The sequence below is a fragment of the Salvia miltiorrhiza genome, chromosome 2 (genome assembly GCF_028751815.1).
Source record: "Salvia miltiorrhiza cultivar Shanhuang (shh) chromosome 2, IMPLAD_Smil_shh, whole genome shotgun sequence".
NCBI classification, from domain to species: domain Eukaryota; kingdom Viridiplantae; phylum Streptophyta; class Magnoliopsida; order Lamiales; family Lamiaceae; genus Salvia; species Salvia miltiorrhiza.
The window spans coordinates 11,493,009-11,520,313 of NC_080388.1; the positions used below are offsets into that span (position 1 = coordinate 11,493,009).

The 27,305-nt window shown below is 38.0% G+C and overlaps 2 protein-coding genes and 1 long non-coding RNA gene across 3 annotated transcripts; 2 read left to right on the top strand and 1 right to left on the bottom strand.

Annotated features, from left to right (window-relative positions):
* The first annotated feature begins 378 nt into the window (after positions 1–378).
* On the top strand, positions 379–2,753 carry LOC131011201 (uncharacterized). Its single transcript, XR_009096784.1, has 3 exons — positions 379–545; positions 2,046–2,160; positions 2,470–2,753. It is a non-coding gene; the product is annotated as an uncharacterized LOC131011201 (long non-coding RNA).
* Positions 2,754–12,826: 10,073 nt separating this feature from the next.
* Positions 12,827–15,706, top strand: LOC131011202 (5'-adenylylsulfate reductase 1, chloroplastic-like). Its single transcript, XM_057938996.1, has 4 exons — positions 12,827–13,011; positions 13,093–13,248; positions 13,399–13,528; positions 14,445–15,706. The coding sequence occupies exons 1-4, from the start codon at positions 12,936–12,938 to the stop codon at positions 15,463–15,465; spliced, it is 1,383 nt and encodes a 460-aa protein (XP_057794979.1). The 5' UTR covers positions 12,827–12,935; the 3' UTR covers positions 15,466–15,706.
* An 8,111-nt stretch (positions 15,707–23,817) lies between these two features.
* LOC131007994 (uncharacterized) lies at positions 23,818–26,814 on the bottom strand. The gene is made up of 3 exons (XM_057934900.1): positions 25,322–26,814; positions 25,151–25,237; positions 23,818–24,757 (listed from the first exon to the last, which is right to left on the bottom strand). Exons 1-3 carry the CDS (start codon positions 26,812–26,814, stop codon positions 23,818–23,820), a joined length of 2,520 nt encoding a protein of 839 aa, XP_057790883.1.
* Positions 26,815–27,305: the final 491 nt, after the last annotated feature.

Sequence of the window (27,305 nt, forward strand, 5' to 3'; positions counted from 1 at the left end):
GAGAGAGAGAGGATAGAGGATAGAGAAGAGAGTAAATTAAGGGATATTATGAATCTTACCAATTTTAATTATATTAACTTCTAATCTCAGCCTTTGATCAAGATTGATCTGACGAACCAGATTGCGACTCCATTCTCCATCTAATATTGTGTTTCTGTATAATGCAACCCTATATATATATATATATATATATATATTCAATAGAGAATAACCCCTTACCTTAAGAAATAAGAACAAATCTATACCATTCAATAAATAAGATCTAACGTACCAGATTTAAGGAACATAATGGTTTTATTTTTTTTATATAATTGCAGAAATTATTATTCAGATCGAAAAGGCTATAGTTGTCATTGAGTAGGGTTCAGATTTGGGAAAGTTTCATCGAATCCCAAAATTTTCGCTCTTTGAATGTTTATGGCTTTGATTACCAGATTTCGACAGTATAGTAATCTTTCAATACTCAATACTATTTTCTTATTCTTTTTCGATTCAACGCCATTTGATTTACGGCGCATATGCGATGGATATCCAGAACGAAGAAGGTAATTTTTGTTTGATTTTTTTTGGTTTCTTGAATTTTGGTGTGAAACTATGATTCATGCTTTATTCACTTCGTCAGATTATTTATCTTTTAAATCAGTTCATTTCGTCAGATTATGATTCATGTATTTAGTTGAATTCCTGATTTGCAATACTCATACTAAAAAAAAAACTTTCTTCATTTCGTCAGATTTTTAATCTTCTGAACAAGTTGATTTGTATAGCTACGATTCATGTGTTTCGTCGATTTTAAGTAGTTTTCACGCAAATCTCATAAATGTTTCGTCGAATATAGCATTTGTTGGACCGAGTGATTAAGGTAAAATAGACAGTTATTACTCATTTGCTGGGTGTTCATTACAATAGTCGAAATATTCAACAAAATAATAAAAAGGTTCAACGAAACCCAAACAAACTGATGTTTGTAGTCGTTATTTACTGTGTTTTGGCTTAATTTTTTTTGTCTTCTATCTAAATGGGAATCTACGATTCAATATCCCTGGTAATATGTATGTGTAGATCTGTGATTTGTTAATTTTAATGTTATTATATAAATGTCCAGTTAGTAGATACTATTCCTTCCCGCATGAGTTCGTTGAATGTATAATGATTTGGTACAAAGGCATTGGATAAGGGGGGCCACAAGGTTACAGTAATGAAAAATTGGGCTTTTGTGCTGGGAGTATGTAATTAATATTTTTGTTCAATAGATTGTGTTGTGGGTTCATAACAATAAGCATTAAGTTTTGTTGAACTAAGATATATATTTAATATACATTGTAATGTGGGTGACAAATAATCATATTTGAAAGTAATCAATTTTAGTCCTGAATTATTGCAAATAAACATATAGTTGAAAAATCCATCACAGAGCATCCAAAAAATGGATAACGGGAATAACGAATTTCCATATTTGGATTATGGGAGACTATTATTTTACGGTACATTCAGTGAATATAGTATTGATAAATATCTGTTGTGGGTACTACTTTTATGATCAAGTTCATTACTTTATGAAATAAGTTCGTCAGTTATATTGAAAAATTCATAAAATTTATTGAAAAGTTCATTAATCTCATTTACAGCTTCTCACTAGAATTGAACCTTCGGATATAGTTTTTCAAAATTATTGAACTTATTTGTTTGAATACAAGACATTGTGATACACAATATTCATTTTATTTTTCAACTTTGTACTATCGGTTTATGTTTGAATTCATTATTTGTTTATCATTTTATGATGTTTTAGTTTTGGATGATCTTAATATATTGTTGTAGTAATTGATGTATAGTAATATTAGTTAACATATAGTTCGATGATATTTTTGGAAAATCTACCTATAATAATAATAAAAAATAATAAGTTCAGGAAATATAATATGTTAGTTCATAAATTTGCTTGCAAAGTTTATAATTATATTATATGTCTGAACTAATATATTAATGATGGTTAATATAAGTAAATTGTAATGTAGTGGACGTACATTTTGCTGTTATTTCAGTCGGAAGAATTAATCCAGATTTGGTACAAAGGCATTGGATAAGGGGGGCCACAAGGTTACAGTGTTGAAAAATTGGGTTCGACGAATTCCGCCATGGATAGCAAGAAAGTTGAAGGTAACAATTCATTTATTTGTGTCATTTATTTGGATGTTCATTATAGTAATGGTTAAGTTCAATAAAATATGAGCGCAAGTTCGACGAACTGGGAACGAGACATGTAACACTAAAAAACACAAACGTGATGTTAAATTGGTTTTCGATAGGCGATTTTCGTATGAACATATAGATATGTTAATTTTGTTTGAACATTTCAATTTTTAAGGTTCCCCACCAAGATTTATTGTAATGTTATGATTTTTTTCTTCGAAATCCAAATGGCTTGTAAAATTATGCTTGACCCATTTTTCCAATTTGTTTCAACAGATTGGTTGGTTGGAGCTCTGGTTTGGTTGAGTTGGTCGAAGAACTCGAAGTCCGGTGGTGATGGCGGGGTTGGAGATTCTCCCAATTCCATATCGAAGAGGTCTGTGAAGAAGTGGTCGAGGAGGTTGAATTGGGTCTCACATTGTAGGTGAAATTGTGATTTGGCAGCCGCGAAGCAGTGAAGCTTGAGTGGGAGAGAATGTGGGGTAGTTTGATGGCCTGCTAATGTTCAACACGTTCAAAACAATGTACCCTATGTTCATCAAATATATGAACTTTTTTTTAACATTACGCCATATTTTTATGAACTTAGCATTATTTGTGAGGAATTTAGTGTGCGTGTGATAATGTTTAAACAAATGACAGCTAAATTAGATATACACAAAAAAAATTGATAATAACAAAACAAAAAATTTGAACACTGAAATTTACCAATTGAACAAATTATATTGCAAAAGTGAAAAACAATTTCTTATTGGGTAATTAAACGTAATGTTTACGTACACTATAATTAGACATTGAATATTTTTTTTTTGAACTTTACGCCATCTTTTTATGAACTTGTTTAAATTTTTAATGAAAGTACTTGTTGAACAAATAAAAGTCTAAATTATAGTATTAAACAAATAAAATACCGTTCATTTTGAATGTTTTCTGACTTGTTGAACTTGTTTTAATCAATAGCTATCCTCCATGATGTATTACAAAGGATGGAGTCTATTATTTTAAAAAATGCCTCCAAAAGAGATGGAAAGCTACAGAGATTAACATATGGAAAGATAATGATTATATCTACCATAATTAAAAAGATTACAATCAGCTTAATAATAGAAAAAACGGTTGGCTGAATATTTGATATTACACATATGTCCTTGCTTTATTCAAGTCAGCCGAATATGGCTGTAAATCTGGAGCGTTGGATTGCAAGAAATCAAGGGATCTGATTACTTCTCACTTCTCACAATATTTGAGCTTCTCAATTGAACCCTTGCCTATATATATATATATATATATATATATATATATATATATATATATATATATTAATTGACGATTATATATATATATATATATATATATATATATATATATGGGGCGGTTATTCAATAAACCACCCTTATTTTAAGAATTACGAACCAGCAAAAATGCATGAATTTTATGTATAACACGCATGAATAAACTGTATAAAGGTATTAATTGCGAAAAATAATTAATTTTTTTGCTACCTTTGGGATTCGAACTCAGGACCATGAATTTATCCAACAAGGTGATGAATCAACCGTAGATCTTGATGATCTAAGGACTGAAAATGGTTCCTAATTTATATTTTAAGAAGCGTTCTTATTTTAGCCTTCCCCTATATATATATATATATATATATATATATATATATATATATATATAGGGAGAGGTTCAAGAAAGAACCATAAATAAAAGAAGACCGGAGAACCATTTTCAGCCATTCGATCATCAAGATCTACGGTGGATGCATCATCTTGTTGGATGAATGCAGATCCTGGGTTCGAATCCTGAAGGGAGCATTTTTTTTTAATTTTTTTAGTGCATTAATTTTAACAGCGAATGCATTAATTTTTACAGTGGATGCATTAGATTTGATGGTTCTCCCGTTCTCACAAATAATGTAGTTCTCTCTAGAACCACACCCTATATATATATATATATATATATATATATATATATATATATATATATATATATATGAATGAATTTACATATATACATATCTTCAACATAATTGTAACTTATCCTCAAATTCAAATTAAATATAGGGTTAATTGCCCATAAAATACTGAACTTTCGTCAAATTCTGGTTTTGCACACAAACTTTGAACTGTAGCGTGATAATTACTAAACTTTAGATTTTATCTGATTTTGCTACTAATCCAAATTCCGGTCAAATATCAGGCTAATATGACGTGCCAATATTTGACGTGACGTATCTATTGTTAATTTCTTATTAATAATAAAAAAAAGAACACAAAGCAAATAACCCAAATTGTCAATAATTTAATATATCAAATCAAATAATAGTATTTTTTTAATTCTCGAGTTTAAATCAATTTTTTCTAGTTCACTATTACACAAATGATTACTCCAATATATAAAATAAAAGTCATTCAAATAGTATAAATATATATAGTTTATAAAAAAATTAATCTTTAGATAATAAAAATTTAATAAACTTTATTACTTAGCTAAATAAATTTTTTATATATTACGTTATTGATAATTAAAATGTTCTTTGAGTGACACACCTAAATTTAAAGAATCTCCTTACTATTATTAAATTTATTCAATTAATTAATTCAACTAAAATATACTATTATTTGATTTGATATATTAAATTGTTGACAATTTGAGTTATTTGCTTTGTGTTCTTTTTTTATTGATAAGAAATTAAATAAAGAATATTATTTTGCCAACTAATTGTCACGCAATTTGAGTAGTTAATTGATGCATATTGCTTGTGCTTATAAATAAGTGTATACTATATATTATTGCTTGAAGAATTATGCGCTTGGAATCCAATTCAAACCACTTGAATACGTGTGGCAATGAAACAACGTCATCCCCCCCATTTATCTTTGTTTGGCTTAAATTTCCTCATAGTTTCGTATTGCACAAATTGAAGGAATTAAGTGGAAGAAATTTGTCCAATCACAATCACTATCACTATATTGGTGGAGTGTGGAGGTCACAATTAATTTATTACAGATATCTCATTGAGAATATTTTTTGTCTTCCTTATATGATAAAGACATTAAATGGGTCCATGGACTTTATATTAACTTTTAAAATTTAGTTTTCTACTCAATGGGTCATATGAATTTCATTATTAGGTACGAAGGTCATGAGTCTCTGCCTTATGCATCTGATCATTCTAAAGATATCAATGCGAGTCATATGAACTTCATTATCAGAGTGTTGATTAGTGTGAGACACTCTTCCTACTAAATAAGAACAATCAAATTAGTCGGAGGAGGTCTATCACTTGATACTTGTGAATAAGGGTGGGACGGTACCGTACACCTTTCTAAATTCGTCAAACCTTTATTACAAAAAACAAGCTAAATATCAAAGAAATTACCGAGAGCAAGTTGGCCCTCGGTAATTATCGACTGACGGAAAAAAAAACGGGTCCATTATAATATAGTTACGGACGAATTACCGAGGGGAGCAGCCGTCGGTAATTTATCAACGGAAAATGCCGTCGGTAATTTTAATTAACAATTTAATTATTTTGTGTATAATGATACCAACGGAACACTTGCTTACCAACGGCACTCACCGCTGTCGACTATAGCGGGTCGGTTATTACCGACGACACATGCCGTCGGTAATGTTGCAGTTCAAAATCGGGTTTTTTCTGCCCTAAACTGCATTTCCGCCGCACACCCGCTACGTCGTGCCGTCTCTGTCTCTGTCGATCACCGCCGCTGCCGTCCACCAGGTAATTAAGTCCTCCGTCGCCTCTCTCTCTCTCTCTCTCTCTCTCTCTCTCTCTCTCTCGCCCTCTCTTTTCTTTGGACTCGCTCTTTCTCTCTCTGGACCCTCTGACCCGTCTCTCTCTCTCTGATCCGCCCCTCTCTCTCTCTCTCTTCTCTCTATCTCCATTTCAGTCGAGCCGCTCTGCCGCCGCGCCACCACCGACCACCAGGTAAGTCTCTCTCTCTCTCTCTGACTCGTTCTCTGTCTCTCTGATTCGCTCTCTCGCTACTTTCTCTCTCATCTCAGTCCGTCGTTGCTCCGCCGCCGACCACCACCGTACGCTCTCGCCAATTTTATTTATTTATTTATTTATTTTTGTTTCAAAACTTGAAATTATAGTGATTTATGATTAATATCTCTCATTTAAGCAACACAGAAAGAAATAAAATAATTATGGGCTGAAATTTACTATTATGTGTTGAGGACAAATGATTACATATATGTTACTATATTGTGGGATATATTTAATCAATTTCTTAAGGATCTCCTCCCTTTGGGATAGAAATTGATTACTTCTTAAGGATCTTCTCCTAACAAATTATTATTTTTAATTTGATTATTGTATTTTTTATTGCTTATTTTATATTGTATTGCTTGAATAATTGGGAGCAGGGTAGACTTAATAAATTAGAACCATTATGGTTAACATAGCTATTGGTAGAGTCGAGCACTTGGTAGTTAGGATAGTGAGGTTATGTTGTCGAAATTTCGTTTGATTCAAGTAATTTATGACTTTTCTTTATTTTTTTTCAATTAGAATTTACAAGAATGAGTGATAATCGTATGTGGATGTATGCGAGATATAATGATCGTTCTACATTTGAAATGAGACTTGAGGGTTTCCTTAAGTATGCGATAAATCAAACGACTTACACAAATGGAGTAGGTAACATTAGGTATCCGTGTAGGAAGTGTAAGCACGAGGCCTTTTTATCGATGCCTACAATCAGAGAACATGTTACTAGGCGTTGATTTGTCCACAATTACACAACATGGGTTATCATAGGGAAGCACCAGTGTATAGGCCGCTAGAACTTACTAGAATAGATGAGGATGATGAGTCATACAATAACTTGTAACACCCCGATTTTCCATTAGAATAATATTAGATTATTTTCTAAAATATTTGAGGAATTTGAAGAAATTTAGGATTTCCTAAATTGCATTAGGTTTGAGAATAACATGTCATTACTCGCTTCTCATTATATTTTTTTTTAAAAAATCATTAATATTTCCTTAAGCATTTTCATAAACTCAACTGTATTATATTACAATATTATTCCTAGACTTGAATCTATATTTACCTAATAGCTATTCTAAAAAGATAAATTATACTATATAGATATTTAAATTATATATATACGAGAGTATATAATATATAGCGCATACATATGCATATATATCTTAAGCTAATTAAGTAGAATTTTATATATACATTATATAACACAATACGTATATATAGCTATACTAAATAGCTTTTAGTTAATAAATATCTACATATATATAAATAGTATGGTACAAATATCAATGCAAACCTTATTAATTTAAATCATGCATGCATGCTTAGTCATTAGGTATATATACGTGTTTGCATGATAGTAAATTAGTAAGTCAGCCTACAAGTAGGATATTGATTCAGCAAACCTACTACATATCAACTCAGCAAAGCTATATATTGCGGCTATATATATGTGATAAGTTGATCAAATAAAATCATACTAGACATGTAAATTACATACTTTCTTTAAGGAGTAAGTTATAAGTTGAGCACGTGATAATCATTTATACTACAAGCTCCACTGTATTTTTAAGGTGGGTTCTATTTTTCAAAATATATTTGAGTTATTAAACTCTGATGCTATTATATAAAATGTGGTATGTCCATGAAATGTTTTCACGTTCTCCCACTGTTTAATGCTCTTATGTTAACAATTGTGGCTTTTAATGGGTCTAACACACCTATTAAAAGTTGTGCGCACTGTCTTAAGGTAGTGGATTGATCCCCACGAGCCTTATAGACGAAAGGAGGATTTTGGGTTCGCCCTTAATCCGGCTAGATGGTGTAGCTGACGTGGGTTCGTCCCGGGGTCCCATCTAGTTAATGACGAATGAATGAATGATTACTTCTCAGGGGTCGCCCAGGGACTACGAATGAAATGATAAGGGTAACAGTGGTGTACGGTATGGCGCGCGCAATGAATGAAAATGTTTTGTGATTATAGAACTTAAATGTTTTATTTTAAAACCTTCTATAATTCACGTATGTGCATGGACTATCATATGAAAATGATCATTCAAAAATGCATGACCCACTGGGTACACTAGTAGGCCCACAAATCTTTTCAATCTTTTCAGGTTAGTAAGATGGTGGAGACGGAAGCAGCTGTGGCGGGTTGGCTGCAATATGTTGAAATAGCTAGCTACAAAATTATAAAAAAATATGTCATATATTTTGAGTATGTAAAATGCTAGTTAAAGATTTATTTATCGCTCGATGGAGAGTGCATGTAGTCGGCCCCTCTTGGACGCTTGACCAAAGCCCTCATGATCATGTTGTGCTATGCCAATTTCATGAGTAAGCTGGTCGGTCAACTCCTTTTGGCGAGCTAGACTCGGTTACCCCATCATTTACCGCTTTATTAAGATTGTAATTAAATATCCGACTGCTTAGCCGCACGTATTTGTAGACTGGTTCTAAACCACCAGCGTGCTGAGCCAAGCTTTCCGACTTGAATATTAAATATGTTATAATACTTAGTTTAATTATCTAACAACGATTACTATACATTAATATTCTTTAAGAATATTAACAAAAAGAGATGAACGTATATATTATTATATTATTATTATCCCCTTTCTTTCCCACTTCTTAAATCCAACCCCTAGTCATGTCCCGGCATTCGTGCCTTCCTTCGGGAATTGGGGCGTGACATAACTACCAAAGGATGATGTATGATCATGTTGGTCCTAGTAATTTTGAATATCCTCCAAATCTCGAGGAGCCGTCCAATCCTATTGCTCAACAGATTTATGACATGTTGAACTCAGCCGATAATTCATTGTTCCATGTGATACTTACTCACAGTTATCCTTTATGACACAATTCATGAGCATAAAAGTTGAAAACCACATGTCAGAGAGATGTTTCAATTAGTTGTCTTCGTTTTTTTAAATAGCTTTACCGAAGGATAACAAGTGTCCCGACGACTTCAATAGTACGAAGAGACATCTGCGCGGTTTGGGTTTACCAAGCAAATGCACTACTTTCCTTTGACGCTCCGACTGCAGAGGTTGTTTGCATCTACAACAACAACCGAAGCTATGCGTTGGCATGCGACTTCCACAGACGATGGAGTTTTTCGCCAACTGGCAAACTCTACGGCATGGAAACACTTGAATTCAATTTATTTAAAAAAATAGGTACTGTAAAAAAAGGGTCATATTTAAAAAATATATATATATATATACCGACGGAAGTGTAACTAAGATGGGTGACTCACTAAGAAGTTCGTATTAACGTATGCAATTACGTTCAAAATACATTACAAATACCAAAATACTTATGGGGTATAAGCAACATTGATTAAAAAATATATATTTTTTCGGAAAAAAAACCGACGGAAACGAGACCCTCGGTAATTTACCATCATTCTTTCGTCAGTACCACAAGTTTTAGATATCATCTCGACATATTCTAAGGTTATGAATGAATGATATTGTATATTGAAATAAAGTTTAAATGAATTAATAGGTGCTAGTTATATCAATAATACGCGTGTTCTGTACTGGTGACCACTCGAAAGGAACTTCAAGGTTAATCGTGCTTGACTTAGAGCACAACTAAGATGGATGACCTACTGGGAAGTTCGTCTTAACGTACACAATTAAGTTCAAAATACATTACAAATATCAAAATACTTGTGGGATATAAGCTAGATTGATTTAAAATAAATAAATAAATAAATAAATAAATATTTTTTGGAAAAAAAGAAAAAATAAAATCACTGACGGAAACTAGCCCTCGTTAATTACCGAGGGCACCGCCGTCGGTAACATGTCCGGAAAATTCTCGAAACTCCGACGAGGGTTACCGACGGCGTTGTCGTTAGTAATATGAAAGGTAAAAAAACTCGAAAAATCACCTGGAAACTCGAAGGATCTTTACCAACGGTGGTATATGCCGTCGATAATGTCATCACCAACAATGGTTTTTACGGCGACAGCATGCCGTCGGTGATTTTTTTTTCGACGGCGTTTTTCCTCGGTAATCCTCGTGTTTTTGTAGTGCTTATACATTACTTTTACCGTCGGTATGCAGAAATTTCATATACCTTACCTTTAACTACGGTATACCTTAGTTTAGTATACTTTTATAATTCTTTTCACTTAATTAAAAAATATATGTGAAAGTTTAAAATTCCTATTTTCACTAAATTTACATGAAAAATGTCCACTTCTATATAAATCTTTGCAGCCAAAGCCAAATTTAAGTTAATGGACTAAAATATACTTTAATGTTAATGAGTTTGCTTGATTTTTTGTGAAATGATTATATATTTTTTTATACAAGTACAGTTACGTAAGAAATGTATAGTAAGAAATGTATAATAAAAACATGTGATGATGGCTAAATTATAGAACAATTTATATACAATGAAATATTGAAATAAAAGCAGTAAATGAATAAAAAATAACAGAATTGATTTTCAACATTTAAATTTAATTTTCGACATGAAAATATATTTGGTTAGTCGTAGAAGTATCTCGATGCCCGATCAGATGATCTAGTCGCCCCGATCGAATGATCTAGCTAATTTGATCATTTGATCGTACAACTAAATTTTCGCTAACCCAATCACTGTTGTGAAAAAAATATACAGAAACCTGCGCATAGTGCATTTTTTCGTGAGGTATTAGGCACATTTTGTGAATCACATCTGTCACTTATAATTTTATATACATGTTACAAAAATAAAAGAATCTTGTATTTCTCAAATATTTTGCAGAAAAATAACAAAACATATAAGGAATGTATAAGAAATTGTCTCTCAAATACAATGGCAATCAAACATATCAGCGATAAGTTAGTCATTTTGGCATAAGATGATTATTTTTATAAAAGTTGCATTTTTCATATTGAATTAGTGAAAGTTGGTATTTTTGCCTAACACAAAAAATATTATTCATTGAAAATATGCGCTCATATAGTCATATTGAGTAATGAAATTCAATTTTTGGCCACCAATTTGAATTATGAAAAACACAAATTATGATAATTTTTTACAATTTCGATCAAAAATACCCTTGCTTGCACCCTTTCTCTCCCTCGCTTGTTGCTTCATTGGGCGACCGCTGGCACAATTGGCACTAATAATGTCAAGTGGACCTAATAAATGACACAATTGACACTAATTGTGCCATTTGTACCAACTGTCAGCGGCCGCAGGAAAATCATCAGCCGGACCGCGCCCTTTCTCTTAGCACAATTGGCACTAATTGTAGCAAGTGTACCTAATGAATGACACAATTGACACTAATTGTGCCATTTTTACCAACTGCCAGCGATCATGCTTTTTCTCCCTTGCCCACTCTCACTCACACCGCGTTGCCCAACAACCGTGGGAAAGTCAGTTGCCGAGCTCTTTCTCTTGGCACTAATTGTGCCAAGTGTAACTAATGAATAACACAATTGACACTAATTATGTCATTTGTACCATCATAACCTGCGAGCCCAACCCTAACCCGAAGTCCAACCCACGCGCGTAACCCTATCCAGTCCACCTAATTAAGAGCAAAATAGTCTTAAAACGTTAAAAAATGACCAAAATTTGTGTTTTTAAGATAAGCGTGGCCAAATATTGAGTTTTATTGTTTACTATGACGGGGAGGGCTAGAATAAAAACACTCTTAAGTGTATAAAATATAAATGATTTTCAGCCTTAAGATCATCAAGATCCACGGTTGATTCGTAACCCTTTTGGATGAATTCGTGGTCCTGGGTTCGAATCCCAAAGGTAGCAAAAATTTATTTTTCACAATTCGTAACCATGTTGGATGAATTCGTAACCCTGTTGGATAAAATTCGTACATTAAAAAACGTTTATATTTATATTTTAGGAAGTGTTTTTACTGTAGCCCTCCCCTACTATGACTATCTCATAAGTGGACTCTTTTTCATTTATCTCTCCCACTTTTTGACAAATATTTCCTCAAAATAAATTACTTATACTATTATAAACTATTTGTTCATAAACATCTATATATGCGCAAACCTTATGACCTATTCAACTTAGACAGATAAGTAATAATCAACATAGAGTTAGACCTAAATATACACCTTCATTATAAAATGATTACGTTTCATGATTAATTATTTATACAATTAAGCATTTTTATGTTCATTATTAAAAATTTCAAATTTCACCCTGTATATAAGATATGAATTAAGCAAAATTAATTGAAATAACATATTTTATACTATACAATATTTCAAAAAAAAAATCAATCTATTATAATAAAAGATGCAACAAGAGAAGTATCCAATTTTTCCATAAAAAGAAAAGAAAAAAATGAAGAGAAGTATCCAATTTTTCTCTCAAAAGAAAAAGAAAAAAAGAGAAGTATCCAATTTAACCTTGACTGGTACAGGATTCACAGCCACCACTCTCTCTCTCTCCTCCCAGCCTTCAGCTTGCCACGACTAGGACGTCATTTCAAAAGTACCCAATCATGTAGCGCCACATCAGCATTCTCCCCAGCGCCTAAAATACGTCCATGTTCAATGAACCTAGCACGGCCGCCCCCCGCCCTTCATTTCCCCGCTTTTATATATTTTTCCAAATCGTTTCTCACCAAAAACACACACTGCAAACAGATTTTCACAACAGTTTCCCAAAACCCAGTAACGGAAATTCGGGTTTCCAATTTCGTATTACAGCGAAGAATTCATTTCATCGATGGCGTTTTCCATATCCTCTTCGCCCGCAGCCGTTCATAGCCCTTCTCCATCTTCCTCTTTCGAGCAGCCCAGAGGTAAAATCTCGTCCCAATTTTATATTCTCGAAACACGTTTTGGTAATTCGATAAATTGAATCGCGTTTTCTCTTGCTTCAGCTGCGCAATTCGGCGCGTTTCAGCCGTTGGATAGGTCTAACCTTCCACCAGCGTCGGTGAGCCTTTCACGGCGTTGCGCCGCCGTGAAGCCTTTGAACGCGGAGCCCAAGAGGAGTGATTCGATCGTTCCGTCGGCTTCGACCTTGGCTGCTCCTGGTACGTAGCAAAAAATTCATTAGGACTGTGCATGCAGATTTTTTTCAATTGAAAAAGTTTTGAATCATAATCTGACATTAATTTTCCTATGCTATTTGTTAATTGACACGTTTGCCCTCGGTCGAATTTTAATTTTCGAAAATTCTGCAGAGGTGGTAGAGAAAGTGGAGGTAGAAGAGGACTTCGAGAAATTGGCGGAGGAGCTCCAAAATGCTTCTCCTCTTGAGATTATGGATAAGGCCCTCGAGAAATTCGGAAATGATATTGCTATCGCGTTTAGGTAATTCACTCACTGCCTGGATTGTTTTTAAGAGTTTTATTTATCATATTTTCATCACTGAATTTTATATAACAGAATATTTTATGAAAAAAGTTAAAAATTTTAAGCTTTTTAGAAGAAAATAACAATTCAGGATATTTTATAGAAATCGATGAAAGTTCGATATATAAAATATTATTAACTCAATATTTTATTGTATAGTTACCAACTATTTAGAAATACATGCGAATTCGATATCTACTTGTATGTTTATGCAAAGATCTCCGTTTTCCGGTTGATAAAAGATTAATATATATTCCCTAAACAAGTTGATTTCTATGTATAATAGTGCCTTGAAGACCATAGGTGACCGTTGATTATATATTGTTTAAATAAACACTGTTGTGGGGCCCTTTCAGTGGGGAAAGATACAAAAGGTGACAGAATCTTAAATATTTTATTTCACGAGTGACTCCTGAGTGAACCGAAGCACATGTCTAGGAGTCCAATTAATTTTGGGCCCGGGGCGTCCATGAGAAGTCATTTTCAAATAGTTGCTGAATTTAAATAATAATATTCCATATAACCCTGATGCGATCAAGCATTCATCCACCAAAAAAGCAAGGGATAAATTCATTTTTGTTGCGTTTTGCTTAGATGTTGAATGTAGCGTAGTGTTATGTTCAGTTTAGCGGCTTAGATCAGACTTTGTAATATGATATATTGTTTGGTTGGATGGAGTATTTAGTCTCGAGAGGGTATCACATAAGATTAGTCTTAAGTCTTGGACTGCCTTTATATCAAAATTAATTTTGGATAGTTTGAGATCAGTTTAATCTTTAGTAAGTGAACACCTTATGCTTGGGTTATTGATGCTAAATATTGTGACATGTTGTGAAGCATTTAGCTGACTGGTGCAATGTTAAATTTTTTGCAGTGGGGCTGAAGATGTGGCTTTGATTGAATATGCACACTTAACAGGACGGCCGTACAGGGTTTTCAGCCTTGATACAGGGAGATTGAATCCGGAGACATATAAATTCTTCGATGAAGTCGAGAAGAAGTATGGGATTCGTATCGAATACATGTTTCCAGATGCTCTTGAGGTTCAAGCTTTGGTTAGAAGCAAGGGCCTCTTCTCCTTCTATGAAGATGGCCATCAAGAGTGCTGCCGCGTGAGGAAGGTGAGGCCGTTGAGGCGGGCCCTCAAGGGGCTCCGGGCATGGATAACGGGCCAGCGAAAGGATCAGTCTCCAGGAACTCGATCAGAAGTGCCCGTTGTCCAAGTTGATCCTGTCTTCGAGGGTTTGGATGGTGGAGTCGGGAGCTTGGTGAAGTGGAATCCGGTGGCGAATGTGAAGGGCAACGATGTTTGGAACTTCCTCCGAGCAATGAATGTGCCCGTGAACTCGCTGCACGCTCAGGGTTACATCTCGATCGGATGTGAGCCGTGCACGAGGGCGGTCCTGCCTGGGCAGCACGAGCGTGAGGGACGGTGGTGGTGGGAGGATGCCAAGGCCAAGGAGTGCGGCCTGCACAAGGGCAACATCAAGGAGGAGAATTCGAATGTCCAAGCAAACGGGACTGCCCCGGCTGCCGCAGATCTCTTCACCACTGAGAACGTAGTGAGCTTGAGCCGGCAGGGAATCGACAACTTGCTGAAGCTGGAAAACAGGCAGGAGCCGTGGCTTGTCGTGCTGTATGCCCCTTGGTGCCAGTTTTGTCAGGCGATGGAGGGATCTTACGTGGAGTTGGCCGAGGCGCTGGCGGGGTTGGGTGTGAAGGTGGCGAAGTTCAGAGCAGACGGGGAGGAGAAGGCCTTTGCGCAGCAGCAGCTGCAGCTGGGAAGCTTCCCTACTATAGTCTTCTTCCCCAAGCGTTCTCTGCGTCCCATTAAGTATCCATCGGAGAACAGAGACGTGGCGTCGTTAATGGCGTTCGTGAATGCCCTCCAATAATGCATCTGCAATGAAAAGTATATAGATGGGTTGTGATTGTGAAGTGGTTCCTAATCGGACAGGGGATTTGGGATTTGGGATTTGGGATTTGGATGGACTTGGTAGCTATGGTGTATAATTTTGTAGCTTTCTTATCTCCCCCTCGCTTTTGTATCGTTTCAATGTCTCAATTTTGTAAGCTTTGATGGCGCCCATGTTAAATGATCGTTCGACGTGGATAAAAGATTTCGTGTTTTCTTGATTGAGTTTAGCAACGTTATTTGGAGGATGCATCACTGCAATACCGTGCCTGTGATCATGTTTGGAACTGAGGAATGAAAACTTTCTTGCTTCATTAATATTAGCATGAAAATACTTTCTATCAAGATTGACTAAGAAACAATGGGTTTATGAAAAATTGAAAATGTATGAAATAGTAGTAATATTCGAAATGATAAATTAAAAAAAAAAAAGCGATATTTGTGCTCTTTTATTTCCCATGTGAAAAAGATTTTAATTCCATAATTCTATTTTGAGTAAGGATTTTTTTAGGACAATAACTTAAGTCGATTTGAAAATTAGGATAAATTTTTTCAAAGCTTTAAAAATAAGACACTGATTAATAAGTGTTGTACCTCGGCTCATCATCAAATTTTTGGGCTTACCCGCACGGACCAAGCACGTGACAACCCGCACGGAGGGGATGATTATGTGATAAGCACGTCATTTTTAGGGTTCCAAATAAGATGTCACGTGCTTGGTCTAAGCGGGTAAGCCCGAAAATTCAGTAATGAGCCGAGAAATGTCATGTGGGTGCAACGTTTATTAATTAGTGTCCTATTTTTACAAGTCCGAAAATTTTTATCCTAATTTCCAAATCGATCTAAGTTATTGTCCTAAAAAACCCTCTTAACTCTATTTTTTTTTCTAGGGATCACTCATCCTAATACTACTCTCGTCCAAGCACGCTTCATTTAGAAGTTCTGATTGGATCCGGGGCATTTGTGCTGATATGATCAAACCTAATTCTACTACTCTATTAATATTTTTAGAATCTATTTCGCCCACCAAAATATTTTTACCCACATAGATAAAAAAATATTGATTTACCTTGTCAATTTAATACACTCGCAACAAATCTAGTGAGAGAGTGAGAAAAATATACTTAAAACACTTTTATTAAAACTCGTATCATTCTCTCCTATTATTATTTTTACAGGATGGAGGGAGTATATAAGTAGCATTCCTGGAAACGATATAAACTTAATGTGCCCAACAATTTATATTTTTAATATGAAATTCTCAAGCCAATGAGGCATAGCTCAAGTGGCAAAGCTAAGTCACTCAAAGACTCTTTTTTTGTGAAAGATCTTGGGTTTAATCATGTTGGGTCCCGGAGGGTCACTGAATTGGTGTATTGGAGGGGGGGGAGAGAGAGAAATACACCAGTAGGCTATTTTAAAAATGGGTTAATGGCATGTAAATTACCAAACTATACCCAAATTCTGGTCTGGGCAACGAACTTCAAAGTGAATTTTAAAAATTACTAAACTTTGACATTGATCTGAATTGGTCTCTCCGGTCATTTTCCGATAAGGGTATTTTTGGTAATACACACACGTGGCATGTTTTTGTTGCGCTGGAACTAACTTGGCACCACGCTGGCATCCGAATGGATTTAATTAAGATGAAACGTCGTCGTTAAGGTTTAGGGGGCAAAGACAACTGAAAAGTCGCGCCCTTTTCATTGTTTTAGCATTTTGGTTTTCAATTTGGTATTCATAATTTTTCTCTCGCTTATGTGTGGTTATTCCTTGGTTTTTCATTTCCATGTAAGGTTATTGTATTTCTGAAACAAAAAAAGTTATCATCTTTTGGAGAGGAAACTAGGTCCTAGTGTTTTTTTCTTGTTGGTGGGTTGTCTCTTTCGTGTGGAGTCGATGTTCGCTAATATTTTCACCACGCCACAAGTATACGGGTAGTTGTAATATATGGAAGCAAGGTCGTATCACACAAGGATTAGTAGTTTAATCTAGTGATTATCCTAATTCATTTTACTAGACTATTTAGACTAAACGATGGAGTGATTGGTTTGATTATCTAACTAAATACTTAACAAGTGCAAAGAAATGAAAACAAGTAAACAACGTGGACTAATGTAATGATTAAGATGATTTAGGGACTAGGAATCGATGGTTAAGCAAAGGACTTCAATTATAGCTCAATACTAATCTTGACGATCCTAATTATCTAGAGTGATCTCCCAACTAGTTCTAGCACCCTCCCGGATGACTAGAACGGTAGATTACGGGTCATAATTGCCGTCCCCGGTCAACTTCTAACCTATAACTCCCAAAAGCACACAAAGATCAACATACTCTCACCCAACTCTCAACCTCCCGGTTATCGAATTGATATGTTTCAAACACCTTATCTATTGCAATTATTATCTCCCGATTCAAATTGCAAATTAGGAATGCATAGAATGTGGCCAACAAACCATACAAGAAATAAAGCAAGAGTTTGAAAAGATAATGTGCAAAGGAACAAACAAGATTTATATTGAGCACAAATAATCAATCCATTACAATAATCATCTAGCCTAATCCCCAAATCAAAGAGAAATTTAGCCTATCATGTTCAACAATAACATACCCAATAACAAAGGAAACATAAATGAAAGAGAGAGAAAGAATGAACAAATCCTATTGAATAGCTTGCTTCAATCCTCTCTCCTCTTCAATGCCTTCTTCAAATGGGTGGTTGAGTGTAGTTATGGAGCTAGGGTTGTGAATGGAAGATTGGGAGTGAAAGGGTTGGTGTGTGTAATGAATGTTGGAGAAGAAGAGTGAGGAAGAATGAGAGAAAAAGGGGGAAAAATGGGGTTTTAGAGTCAAAATTCGCATCTGGGCCCACCAAAGGGCGGATCCCCGCGGTCGCGGCACGAACCGCGGTCTGGAACGTGACTGGAAAGGGAGGAGGCCGCGGTCGGGGACCGCGGCCGCGGCTCTGACCGCGGTCGACGTTCAAAATCGTTCTGTACTCGGGCGCAGGAGGCCGCGGTCGGGCCCGCGGTCGCGGAAGGGACCGCGGTTCAGTGTTCTTTAGCCACGGCTGGCTGCCGCGGCCGTGGGGTCCTGCGCAGCTGGCTTCGTCGGCTCCGTTCTCCCTAGTCCAAGCTCTGATTCTGGCGCCGTTCGCGCTCACGGATTCCTCTCGAGACGTACTTCACTCTTATGCTCCCACAATTCTCCAATCAACTCTTGATTTACCCTGAAAATATTCAAAAACTATACCAAGCAATCAAGACTTCATAAAACTCAAAATTGGGATACAAACACATATTAGCAATCAATTTATGGGGAAAATGACAACAATTCATGCGATATTGAGGTATGAAATCCATGTTTGTCAACCCCCCAAACTTAAAGCGTTGTTTGTCCCCAAACGACAAAAGAAAGAAATAAAAGTAAACAAACATGTAAGCATGAATTGATGTTATTTCAAGGGGCTTCAAATTTCAAGATTATTTCACAAATGTACCACAAGTAGACATGCATTTCAAGAGATCACAAGTGATGAAGAGTTCAATATTATGGCCTCCAAGCTTGAATCCTCACAAGGGTGGATGTTTCAATTATGCACTCAACTCTCAAGTGTATAGATTGGAAGTGTTTGCACTCAAATTGAATCATGTATGCAATCTTCCATAGGCTTGCCATTTGTCCTAACTCTCTATATTTCAATGTGTTATAAATAAAGATCAAAAAGGGCTTTCCTTGGGTTGTAATGAGGGCTCTTTGGTAAGGTGAGTAGTTTTTAGGCAAAGTGACTCATTCCACGATCAAATAATCATAATGAACAAATCGACTTCACTATTTCTCTTATCAAACAAAAACCAAAATCCCTACATTTCATCTTTTCATCCTTAGTGATATCTATCATGGCCATGATTCAAAAGGTAAATCACTCCCCTTTATGCTCTTTTATTCACATTCACTTTCATTTCTTTTTCTTTTTGAGCTCATAGGGGACTAGTGATTTTCACTTAATCAAAGCTTGATAAGCATTTTCAATCATTTCCCAAACTTTTCTTCATCAAAGCAACCACCAACACTCTAGGTTCTACCCCTTTATCATTGGTTCATTCAAAGAAAGGCTACAAGGCACAAAAGGGGTAAACTAGGATCATATGAGAGTTTGGACACAATTTGAGTTAAGTGGCTAACAAAGATGACCTTAAATCACTTCAATATTAACAACACATCTACTTTTATTTTCAAGAGATGACTCATGGCAAGTTCTAGAGATCAACACACATGCTCAAATGATTTACACTCAAGAATAAAATGAGATTGTAATTGTATGACAATCAAAGGCTCAATTCTCACAAGCTCATTTTCATTTTCAAGTTCTTGGAGGTATAACATTTAGCTCATCGTCACAAGTTCAAACCCGACATGCAAAATCAACAAGTGACACATAACAATTTCTTTTCAAAAACACAGTCATATCATAAGCCCAATAACAAACAAGTCGTCCTCACAAAATTTGCTACAATTATCCCAACACAAACCAAAACATCAAAAAGTCTCAATCTTCCAATTATTCAAAACAACAACAAAACAAGATAAAACCAAAACATGCAAAAACACAAGATAAACGAGACAACTAATCCATCTTCCCCCTCCCCCCAAACTTATTTCACACAAAGTGGAAATGAGGTTGGAGGAAAAGAGAAGGAGAAGTTGTCTCGAACTCACAACGGGGACGGGCACGGCTACGGCGACGGAAAGGGGCCATGTAAGGTGTAAAAGTGGCGCATATGCTCCTCATAGCGGCGCCGCTCCTCCTCTTGATATTGCAAGAAGGCTTCGTATTGCCTTCTTTGCTCTTCTTGAATTGCATCAAAACGGGCTATATTGGCGGCTTGGAAGGTGTCGAAGCGGCCCATCATCCTATCCTCAAATTCGGCACCCCATCCCGGATACGTCGGAGTGGTTGAGGTATCGCACCACCTTGTTCATATGCTTGCTCTTCCTCCTCGCCCTCGGGGGCGTGTTGTGCGGCATGGAGATTTGGAATGATGGAGGCGAGATGGGCGGCTTCTTTCAAGCCAAGGTTGGTGGCTTCGCCGGGGCCCAAGATGGTGGTGAGGGCCGGACTGGGCAAAGGGAAGTACACCAAATGGTTATACTCCTTAAGAACCCAAAGCAAGCGGGGACCGGCGGCGAGGAGATGATTTTGCACGAGGCAACGCCGGTCCAGGAGGATGTCTTGGGAGATTGGCTCCACGGTGATGTCAATATTAAAATGCCCCGCTATGGGGGTGATCATCCCCCCAATACAAATCTTCCCGCTTGTGATGCGGGCTTGAGAAGCAAATTGGTCCGCAAGAAGGCAACCAATGGACAACGAGCGACGGGCGAGAGCTCGCCGAATGAGCAAAAGCTCATTTGCACGGCAAAAACCTACATTCTCTCGAGCGAGGAATGTGAATCCAAATGCTCGTTGGAGTAGGCGGATCACGGGGTTACGGAGCGAGCTTGCTTTTGCCTTCTTGGAGTCGTAGTAGGGGACCTCGTCCACTTCGCCCCGGGTCATCAAAGACCAATTGGGTTGGGCATTGAATTCGAGTTCTTCCACATAAGGCCCGCCTCGCGGGCAACCCATCAAGTCGTCCAGATCATCGATTGTTAGCTCCCGGGGCTCACCCCCAAGTTGAAAAGTAATTCGAGATGGAGATCTATTTTCCTTTTGGAGGGTAAACGTGGAGAGAAACTCCAATGTGAGCCCTCGATAGCTTAACCACCCGCCGGTGACGGCCCTCCTCCATCCGCCTTGGTCCGCCAAGGTCCACACATCATTGGTTATGCCCATTGTTTCAATGGTATCCGAGCAAATGTAGCGACATTGCCGTTGAGGGAGGGCGCTTAGTTGCTCCTACTTTTCACGAGCGGCTCGGTTTGGAAGCTCAATGCCATAAAACTGAGGTTGGCGCGTCGTAATGATGTCCTCTTGTGCCGCGGCGCGTGAGCTAGAGGCTTTTTCTTGCCCTTCCCTCTAGTCAATCGTGGGGCCATAGCAAAAGGTGCCTACAAAAACAAGAGTGAGTTTTTCTTTTACAAAGACAAAAACAAAGATAAAGATACTTCAACAAAAACACAACAAACAACTAACATATTGAACTAAGCAAATTAACCCGAAAAAAGGGTGAATTCTTATTCTAAAAGCATAATAATTTCATCACCTTATCACAACGCATCTCACAACACACATAGCATCAATATCAAGCCCACAATCACTAAAAATATCCCCCAAACTTAGGCATTTATCCACATCCAACACAAGCAAAATCTCAAGCAAAAATGTCAATTAAGCATAAATTCACCGATTAAATTGCAAATAAATGAAAGACCCATCATCCTAGACATGTATAGAAGCAATTAAAAGCATCAATTCAACAATGTAGCACAATGTAGGAAAAATCCTAATTTTGAGCCATAATTGCATACAAACATGTAGAAGGCAAAATATCACAAAATAATCGGTAAAAATCATCTAAATCATGCTTAGAATGTATAAATGAAGGAATGAGGGCAAGTAAAACATACCTTGAAGTTGGATTTGGAAGTGAAAGTGGAGAAGAAAAGAGTGTAATTTCGTGGGTGTGTGTAAAATGGGTGAAAAGTGAAGTGAAAGGGTGAAAAATTTGAATTTTAGGGGTGAAACAGCCGGTCAACGCGGTCAACGGACGGGCAGGGGACCCGCGGCCACGGTCGGGACCGCGGTCCCTCGCCCAAAACGTTCTGGACTCCGCTCGGCATGAGCCGCGGTCGGACCCGCGGCCGCGGGCGGGACCGCGGGCCTACTGGGCGATGCTAAAAATGGGTATTGGGCAAGGCCCACGGCTGCGGGCCCGGCCGCGGCCGCCCTGGGTGAGCCCAACACCAAAAATAATCCATTTTTCATGCCTTTTTCAAGTTTCACCCCTTCAACTCTCCTCTTTTTTTTTTTTGTATTATTAGGAAGAGAAATAAGAACACAAATCGAAAGAAACTCACACACATATATAAATATATACATAGATCAATATATAAATACCTATGTATGTGTGTGTTTATTGAACTTGCAAAAATGAAAAGATACCTTGTTGGGGTGCCTCCCAACTAGCGCTTAGTTTAACGTCGTGAGCTCGACGTCTTCATGATCGTGTCATGTCCTTGGCTTGGCGAGAGTGATGACGGACACTTCATCTCGTGGCTCGGCTCAAAAATATGACTTGATGCGTTGGCCATTCACCACAAAAGTGCGTCCGTCGTTGCCCTTCAATTCAATAGCTCCATTGGAGGAGACCTTGTTGATGAGGAATGGGCCCGACCATTTTGACTTGAGCTTTCCCGGAAAGAGTGAAAGGCGGGAATTGAAGAGAAGGACCTCATCCCCGGGTGCAAATTCCCGTTTGTGGATCATCCTATCATGAAACCTCTTGGTCCTCTCTTTGTAGAGGCTTGAGCTTGCAAATGCCTCACTTCGAAATTCATCCAACTCATTGAGTTGGAAAACTCTAGCTTGGCCCGCCTTTTTGAAATCAAAATTGAGCTTTTTGACCGCCCAATACGCCTTATGCTCTAACTCCACGGGAAGGTGACATGACTTCCCATATACAAGTTGGTATGGTGACATGCCAAGCGGTGTCTTGTACGCCGTTCGATATGCCCAAAGTGCGTCATCAAGCAAGAGAGACCAATCCTTCCGGCTCCCATTCACCGTCTTCTCAAGTACTTGTTTAATCTCCCGGTTTGCCAACTCGGTTTGACCATTTGCTTGAGGGTGATAAGTCGTTGTCACTCTATGCTTCACCCCGTACTTTTTGAGAAGGCCTTCCATCCACTTGTTGCAAAAGTGGGATCCTCCATCGCTTATCAAGGCCCTTGGAATTCCATGCCTTGTCAAGATATTCTTTTGGAGGAACTTGATCACCACTTTGGAGTCATTGGTTTGAGTAGGAATTGCTTCCACCCATCTTGAAACATACTCCACGGCCAACAAAATGTATTGGAAGCCGAAAGACATTGGGAATGGGCCCATAAAGTCTATGCCCCATACGTCAAAGAGCACAACTTCAATCACATTGTTAAGGGGCATCTCGTGCTTCTTTGAAATTCCTCCCATTCTTTGGCATTGATCACAACTCAAAATAAATGAGTGGCAATCCTTGAAGATAGTCGGCCAATAGAAGCCACTTTGAAGCACCTTAAAAGCGGTTCGGTTGGTGCCAAAGTGCCCTCCACTTGGGGAAGAATGACACTCCCTCATAATAGCTCCCCATTCCACTTCGGGTACACACCGCCGGATGATGGTGTCGGCACATCATCGATACAAGAACGGTTCATCCCATAAGAAGAATTTCACATCATGAAAGAATTTTTTTCTTTGGTAACGATTCAACTTGGGCGGTGGGTGAATGCCGGATGCAAGATAGTTGACGTAGTCCGCATACCATGGGGTGTGGGCCTTGACTTGCAAGATTTGCTCATCGGGAAAGTTCTCATTGATGGGCACATTTGCATTTTCCCCTTCCACGGGATTCTCAAGTCTTGAAAGGTGATCCGCCACAACATTTTCACATCCTCTCCTATCTCGGATTTCAATATTAAACTCTTGAAGGAGGAGGATCCACCTTATCAATCTCGGCTTGGCATCTTTCTTCTCAAACAAATACCGGATGGCTGCATGGTCGGTGTGAACAATGGATTTTGTGCCAATGAGGTAGGAGCGAAATTTGTCGAAGGCATACACAACCGCCAAAAGTTCTTTCTCCATGACGGTGTAGTTCGATTGAGCCATATCTAGAGTCCTACTAGCGTAGTAGATGACTCTAAATAGCTTGTCTTTCTTTTGCCCCAACACGGCCCCGACGGCGATGTCGCTTGCGTCACACATGAGCTCAAACGGTTGCGACCAATCCGGTGTTATCAAGATGGGAGCACTCACAAAAGCCTTTTTGAGTTTCTCAAAGGCCACCAAACAATCTTTATCAAAGTTGAACTTTGTATCTTTTTCAAGAAGGTGACACAAGGGTTTGGTGATCTTTGAGAAATCTTGGATGAATCTTCGATAGAACCCGGCATGCCCAAGGAAGCTCCTCACGGCTTTCTCATTGGATGGTGGTGGAAGCTTCTCAATAGCCACTATCTTTGCTCGATCCACCTCCAATCCGGCTTTAGAGACCTTGTGTCCAAGCACAATTCCATCCCTAACCATAAAATGACATTTTTCCCAATTCAACACAAGGTTAGTTTCCTTACACCTTTGCAACACAATAGAACGATTATGGAGACAATGATCAAAAGAATTGCTAAAGATGGAAAAGTCATCCATAAAAACTTCCATTACATTTTCAATTAAATCATGGAAAATAGCCATCATGCAACGTTGAAAAGTAGCGGGGGCATTGCAAAGACCAAACGGAATGCGTCTATAAGCAAAAATGCCATAAGGACAAGTGAAAGCGGTCTTTTCTTGGTCCTCCGGGGCAATCATGATTTGATTATACCCGGAGTACCCATCAAGAAAGCAATAAAATTCATACCCCGCCAACCTATCAAGCATTTGGTCAATAAAAGGAAGAGGAAAGTGATCTTTTCTAGTAGCGGTGTTCAACATCCTATAGTCAATACACATCCTCCATCCATTTACTAACCTAGTTGCAATTAGCTCATCATGCTCATCTTTTATGACGGTTATCCCCCCCTTTTTAGCAACAACTTGAGTGGGACTAACCCACTCACTATCCGAAATAGCAAAAATAATTCCCGCATCTAGCAATTTGAGAACTTATTTTCTTACTACTTCTTGCATAATAGGGTTCAACCGTCTTTGACCTTGCCTCCTAGGTTTAAAATCATCCTCCATCAAGATCCTATGCATGCAAATGGATGGGCTAATCCCTTTTAAATCGGAAATTGACCATCCTATAGCGGACCTATACTTCCTCAAAACATTTAGTAATTGATCAAGCTCATGAGGAGAAAGGTAGGATGATACGATTACCGGATACGCCTCATCCTGACCAAGGAAGGCGTATTTCAAATGTTCGGGAAGAGGTTTTAACTCCAAGCTAGGAGTCTTCTTCTCCACTCCTTCATCTTTTGGCTCTCCATTCCTCAAGTCCAAGAAATATGCCTCTCCTTGTGAAATTTCCTGCACAAAGTTCATTTCATTAGTCTCAACAAATAAGTTGGAAGCATTAAACTCATTATTATCAACAAAAGAGAATAGAGGGTTTAGGAGGCAAGTGTCCATTGGATTGTTGTAGGTGTGGTACTCCTCCATGTTGATGCAAGACTCTATTACTTGCATCATCTTGCATTCATCCACCCTCATTTCTTCTTCTTCCTCCTTGTACTTGAGAGCCTTGTGGATTGAAAAGGTGAAGCTCTCATCATTTACTCTAAGGGTGAGTTCGCCCTTAGCAACATCAATGAGGGCTCTCCCCGTTGCCAAGAAGGGGCGCCCAAGAATCAAAGGCACATCTTTGTCTTCCACCATGTCCAAAACAACAAAGTCCACCGGGAAGATGAAATTGTTGACTTTCACTAGGACATCTTCTACTATCCCCTTTGGATAAGAAACGGAACGATCCGCCTTTTGAAGGGCAATTGTGGTTGGCTTGATGGTGCCAATCTCTAGCTTGTTGAAGATTGAGAGCGGCATCAAATTTATACTTGCTCCCAAGTCACACAAAGCTTTCCCAAAGCGATCATTCCCAATATCACAAGGGATTGTGAAGCTCCTGGGGTCCTTGATCTTGGTGGGTATTTTCCTTTGGAGAACGGCACTACACTCTTCGGTTAGATTGACCGTCTCATTCTCTCCCATCTTCCTCTTGTTTGATATGACCTCCTTTAGGAACTTTGCATAGGAGGGCATTTGTTTCAAAGCTTCAACAAGTGGGATGTTGATGTGCACCTTTCGAAAAATCTCAAGAAACTTGGAGAATTCATTCTCCACATTCTTCTTTTGATGTCTTTGAGGAAAAGGGATTGGTGGGCAATAAGGTGGTGGAGCCACGTACACTTCCTTCTTCTTTCCTCTATCTCCTTTTTCCTTGGAAGGGTTGCCATCTCCAACTTCAACCACAACACCACTTCTATCTTCTTCGTCGGGCATCTTGGGCTCTTCATATGTTGTCCCACTCCTTAGAGCAATGGCCTTGCAATGCTCCTTAGGATTCACGATTGTGTTGCTTGGGAATTGCCCTTGTTGGCGTTGATTGTTTATAGACTCGGCAATTTGTCCCACTTGTATCTCAAGCATTTTCAATTGCTTGGCTTGAGCCTCTAACTTCTCATCCGTTCTTGTCATGTGAGCTTGAGTCGTGGTCATGAACTTCATCAATATTTCTTCAAGGTTGAGCTTCTTCTCTTCCTTGATCATGCCATGGCTCACCGCAAATCCGGGCGGTGGTTGCAAGAAATTGTTTGGATTGCTATAGGAGAGGTTAGGGTGGCGGTTAGGTTGGAATCCTTGAGTGTATTGCCCTTGCCCTTGGTAGCCACCTTGTTGTTGGGGCCGGAAGTTCGCATAGCCTCGGTTGTTGTTGTTGTTGATGTAGTTCACATCCTCGAAGCTAGTTTGTTCTTCAACCACGGGCTCTACCCTTGATATTGACGTAGCATCAATCTTGCTATTCATGGCGGTCATTTGAGCCGTCAAAAGGGCTATGGGATCCGAGCTTGTAGTAGCCGCCACTTTCTTCAAGATGATCCTCTCCGTCGGGAATTGATGGCAATTGGTGGCCAAGTTCTCTATGATGTGAGCGGCCTCCGCGTGGCTTTTCTCCAACAATGCTCCAT

Bases quoted from the DNA above. Each gene is read 5' to 3' on its own strand.
- LOC131011202 (XM_057938996.1), top strand. From the start codon at position 12,936: ATGGCGTTTTCCATATCCTCTTCGCCCGCAGCCGTTCATAGCCCTTCT. The intron at 13,249-13,398 runs GTACGTAGCAAA...AAAATTCTGCAG, and splicing joins TTCGACCTTGGCTGCTCCTG to AGGTGGTAGAGAAAGTGGAG. The intron at 13,529-14,444 runs GTAATTCACTCA...AATTTTTTGCAG, and splicing joins GATATTGCTATCGCGTTTAG to TGGGGCTGAAGATGTGGCTT.
- LOC131007994 (XM_057934900.1), bottom strand. From the start codon at position 26,814: ATGACAAGAACGGATGAGAAGTTAGAGGCTCAAGCCAAGCAATTGAAA. The intron at 25,238-25,321 runs GTTGAACCCTAT...TATTTCGGATAG, and splicing joins AGGAGGCAAGGTCAAAGACG to TGAGTGGGTTAGTCCCACTC. The intron at 24,758-25,150 runs GTTAGTAAATGG...TGTGTTGCAAAG, and splicing joins GATGAGCTAATTGCAACTAG to GTGTAAGGAAACTAACCTTG.